This window comes from Nicotiana sylvestris, chromosome 9 (genome assembly GCF_000393655.2).
Source record: "Nicotiana sylvestris chromosome 9, ASM39365v2, whole genome shotgun sequence".
Classification (NCBI taxonomy): Eukaryota; Viridiplantae; Streptophyta; class Magnoliopsida; order Solanales; family Solanaceae; genus Nicotiana; species Nicotiana sylvestris.
Window position 1 is genome coordinate 187802812 of NC_091065.1, and position 5396 is coordinate 187808207.

Sequence of the window (5396 nt, forward strand, 5' to 3'; positions counted from 1 at the left end):
TGACTTTATTTTTGCAAAATTTGCCCTTATTTACATATCTCTATGTGTCAAGTTAACAACATATAAATTTTAATTAAGGATAGTTTAGTCAAAATATATTTTTGTTCTAGGAGTCAATATTTTCTTAAGGGGCACAACAAAGGTTAAAAAGTCATTTATTATGGACCAGAGGGAGTATGTATAAAAAGTAATCAACTCTAAAGGACACTTCGAGAGATTTTGAGATTTCACTATTAACATTCTCCTCAAATTGTTTCATTCTATATATTACACATTTCTTATAAAATTCGGGTTCGATATTAATTTCAAATGCAATTTCCTTGGTAGAAATCAAAGCAGTTGCAAATCCTTCGTCTCTATATTTGTTGAATAAAGAAATCAAACTTTTTCACTTCACATAACTTTTTATTTAAAAAAATTATATATAATCTATTAGGTGTAAAAAAAAATAGGGCCCCCATAAATATGGGGCCTAAAGCAGTTGCTTGCATATCGAACAAAAACTTGTTACATATAAATTAGTGTTTTCTTTAACAATTTATGGATATAACATTTAATTAAGAAACTTTTTGAATTTTATATGATTATGTTTTAAACATAAATTATGCATATTTAGATGATTAAAGAACAAATAGTTTAATTATCAATATTCAAATTTAGATACAATATAGATTAATGATCGTACAATATATTACTCTAGCATTACAAGAATTATCGTTTGTAATGCCCATGTCAATATAACTTTCCAACAAATTTGTAAAAAGTGTATAACCATCTCACGTGCACGAGAAAGGTCCTCCAAATGAATATGTCAAATAATACATTGTACATATCCTCTTAGCTACATTTCACAACTTTTAATCTTGTCCAATGGTCCCCACATTTTTATTTAACACGTACGCATATTTCCTCCGTCCTAATTTATCGAAAGATGTTCGAATTTCGAGAGTCAAATAAATTTTTTTTAAATAATTTAAGTTATTAATTATTTTGATTTATAGTACTTTTTACGTTATTTCTAAATATAAAAATTTTATTTCTAAAATCTAACCAATTCCATGTCTAAATGCATGGCCAAAATAAAAAGATTGAATCTCAAAAAATAAAAAATGTCACATAAATTGGAACATAGCAAATATCAATTAACTTAGGATTCATTCATCTCCACATACATCTTTGATAAATCCCACAAGATTTGTTCATAAAGAAGCATGATTACATTTGTATGAAGTTCCTTGGAAAAATGACACTGCATCGCCGCTGTAAAATAATAGTTGAAAAAATATATAAAATTTATATATTTTTTTTTGTATATATATACATTCTGTATGTTATATACAAAAATTATACAAGTTTTGTACATTTTTTCGACTACCAAATGTAAATAGTTTCTGGCGCGGGCTAAAAATGATAATACCCCAAGTTCCTTACCCGTCAAGCAAAATTGGGGGAAATTAAAAAATAGCCAGATTTACAAGTGGCCATTCAAAAATAGCCACAGTTTCAAAAGTAATCGAATTTTAGCTACTTTTCATGTAAAGATAAATCTCAACGAAAACACTATTCAAAATCCGGAAAATACTCCAGCATAATATACTGAAATTCCAGTATAATATACTGGAACTCCATTATATTACATTGGAGTTCCAACATAAGTATACCGGAACTTCAATATATTATACTGGATTTTCAGTATAATATACTGGACTTCCAGCATAATATACTGGAGTTCCAATATAATACACCGGTCCAGCATAATATGCTGGAAATTCATACACAGGTGTTCAATCTCCAGTATATTATTATGCTGGAACTTTTCGCGTGTTGGAGTTCCAGCATAATATGGTGAAAGTTCATACACAGGTGCACCAATCTCCAGTATATTATGCTGGAACTTTCTGTGTTACAGCAAAATAGTGGCTATTTTTCAATAACTTTGCAAACGCTGGCTATTTTTCAATGACCAATCCGAAAACTGGCTAGCTCGTGATTCGTTGAGTCCAGTATAATATTGTTTTACTCCAAAACAATTGATCTAAAATATCTGTAGCTTTACGAAACTAAGACATTAGTTATTCTTTCAAATCTACCTTGATTCAATAAATAGTCTATACTATAATTTTAAAATAAAAAATAATACATCAATAATTTTAAACTTTTTATTTAATTATAAGATGTATTTATAGTAAAAAATATTATGATATATTTAAGACCATATATTTTTAAAGTCTTTATTACTTTCTTAAAGTTTGTATATAATCAAATTATGTCTGTATAAATTAAAACAAAAAAGTACTAATAAAGGGTAAATTTTGTACTTTTCCACGATTGCTATAAACCTAAAGATCAAAATTAGAAAACGAAATCACCAACCAGAATTGCATGATTTATTACGTCAATTAAGTTTAGATAGGTCATTAAAGCTTTAGATTGTAGTAGTGGAAGCAGAGGCGGGCCCATGATCTGAAAGTGGCAAAAGTATCATTGTCGAATAAAAATATTTAAGCAAATGCTAGAGTGAAAGTCGAACTGAAAGTCAAGATGTGGCCAACCTCCTCCCCTCCCCCCCCCTCCCCAAAAAAAAGAAAAGAAAACCCTAAATCAACCAATATAACTACATAAGCTTTGAGTGTTAGGTAGAGGCAATTCAGGATTTGAAGTTTATGAGTTTCTACCATAATTTTAAATATACAATAATAATTGAGTTCATAGTTAGATATTTATAAATATTTAGTGGATTTCTTAATAGAAATATAATGTATACGCAAAAGTTATTGCGTTCCCAGGAACCCAGTAACAATACTTTAGATCCGCCACTTAGGGGTGGGCATCGGTCAGTTCGGTTCAGTTATGAATATTATTGGTTTAGAATATCGGTTATCGGTTTACGAATTTGATAAACCGATAACTGAACCGATAAGATATCGGTTAATCGGTTATCAATCATTATCGGCTCGGTTATCGGTTTACCCGATAAGATAACTCAATCTAGAGTTAAGCATAAAAGAGAAGACAATTCACTGGAGTTAAAAAAAAAAAAAAAAAGACAAGATTCACATATAATATACTACTCATTTCTGCGTTATGTCCGGAGTGGCCACAACTAGAATAGTACTAATTCTTTAACAACAGTTGTCCAAATACATTAATAATAATACAAAGTAGTAAAAATTTCACCTTAAAATTAACAAGTCCAAACATATAGTACTAACAATACAAGATAAATTAGATGTTGTTTGTCAAATGCCTAACTTGAAAAAATAAACTATAGAGCAAAACCTTGATCTGTGCATGAGCAATATTAACACAGAAAAGAAAAACATCTAGAAGGCAAGAAAATGTTATCCTGTTATCAAAGCTCAGCATATTGTACAAAAGAATAATGTTTAAAAATATACCCGAAACTGATGAAGATTGTCGATTGAGAATTGATAAGTGCGAAGAGAAATTTGTAGTAGGTCTAGGTTGCACAACGTGAGCTCACAAAATTAAGAAACAAAAAAAAAAGAATCATTAACAGTCAAAAATACTAATATGAAGATGAATTTTGTTATAGAATTAAAAGCCTAATGTATAAGACTAAAGACTTACGCTAGGAGTAACTAACAAGGTCTATGAAGAATGAAGATGAAGCAACTGAAGAGTGCGGCTGAGAAAGAATAGGAGAGCATGAACTGAAGCCCTAACATATGTATATACTAAGGGTAAAGTTATAATTTTATTAATTCTTATTGGGTTATCGGTTAACCTATTAACAAAATTGGCAAACCGCGGCCCGAACCGATAACCCAATAATGAAAAAATTCTAAACCGTTACCGAACCGTTAACCCAATAATCCGATACCGATAACCCAATAAACAATTAACGGTTCGGGTTATCAGTTTTACCCGTTATATGCCCAGCTTTACTACCACTGGTCTTAGGGTGTCCATCAATATATATACCCATTATTTTAAATATATATATGCATTTTTCCGAAGTTATCGGGGATTAGTAACCCTCCTACCCTAAGTGTAAGAATTCAATTAAAAGATTCGAGCCCTAGATACAGAGTCACCTTTATTTAAAAGTGCTTTACCTTGAATGTGGAATTTTCCGACTTGAGTCGAATTTAATCGGATCCTCATACGAATACCGGACGTAAACCAAAAAAAGAATAAGAATTCAATTAAAGCTTAAGATTAATTCGAGAAAATTAATTAATTAAATAGTCAATTAGTTATTATATATAGAAAGCAAAACTATAAATACACACAAACAAAAGCCGTGAGTCGCAAGTAATAAAGAAAGGGCTTCGTCTTGTTTTGAAGTTACAACTCAATTGCCTATATACTGACGCCATCTTAACGAGTAACCTTATTCTAAAGTTTACTCACTACGATTCTCTTCAATCATTTTTTTAATATCTTTTCCAATCATTTACTTCCCTCATTTTCCTATAAATTCCCATCCTTTTCCTCTCTTATCCTAATTCCTTTTCCTACGATATCCATTTCCCATTTTTCCTATGGCGGAGGAATTTCAAGAATCCGAAATTATTTTTCAAGAAAATATTACAAAAGACGAAGTTGATGAAAGAAATGAAGAGTATTACGACTTTCGAAATACCAAGAAGCTACCGAAGAGAAAGAAGCAAAAGCGAATTTCCAATTCTGTCCCCGTTAATATCCCGGAGAATTTATCGAGAAATAATTCATGGGTCAAGTACGTGGAAAATGATTCGGATTTTTTGGGAGACGAAAGTGACGGAGAAATGGTGCCGCCCCACGTCATCACCGGCCGGAGAATCGCCGGAAAAATGATGACATTTTCTGTTTGTACTGGTTATGGAAGAACACTTAAGGGAAGAGATTTGAGTCAAGTAAGGAATTCAATTCTTAGGATGACTGGTTTTCTTGAAACGTAACGTTAGAGTTCAGTTGAGAGGAAAAAAGGGGAAAAAAATATATTTTTCGTTCTATTTTTTTTTTTTTGAGTTCCAATTATTGGAATCTCATTTCCATTCATCATTGTAATGGAGAAAATACAAAGAATTTAAAGAAAAACTCATTCCTTTAGTTAGAAATTAAATTTCGATAAAAATATCCAAAAGGAATACTTAATTACATCGTGATTTGAATTTTATTATCCTTATTTGTAAGTTACATTTGTTAAGCTAAGGTGAAAATTAAAACCTCTCCTTGTGCTAACGTCATGACACGTGTCGCATCTGAAGTAGAAGACGTAGTCGGCAGTATACACAGATTCAAAATTTAAATTTTATAGGTTAATTCAAGATGCCACTGAACCTAATGATTATTTGATTTATTAATTATGAATTTAATATATATACATATTTAATAGATAATTCTTAAAATATATACAGAGTCTTAGCCAAAGTTATTAGATTTGACAA

General features: G+C 30.4%; 1 protein-coding gene across 1 annotated transcript; it reads left to right on the top strand.

Annotated features, from left to right (window-relative positions):
* The first annotated feature begins 4508 nt into the window (after positions 1-4508).
* On the top strand, positions 4509-4907 carry LOC104227008 (protein S40-1). The gene has a single exon (XM_009779136.2). It carries the CDS (start codon positions 4509-4511, stop codon positions 4905-4907), a length of 399 nt encoding a protein of 132 aa, XP_009777438.1.
* Positions 4908-5396: the final 489 nt, after the last annotated feature.

What these genes read in the sequence shown, in the direction of transcription:
- LOC104227008 (XM_009779136.2), top strand. Translation starts at nt 4,509, where the DNA reads ATGGCGGAGGAATTTCAAGAATCCGAAATTATTTTTCAAGAAAATATT.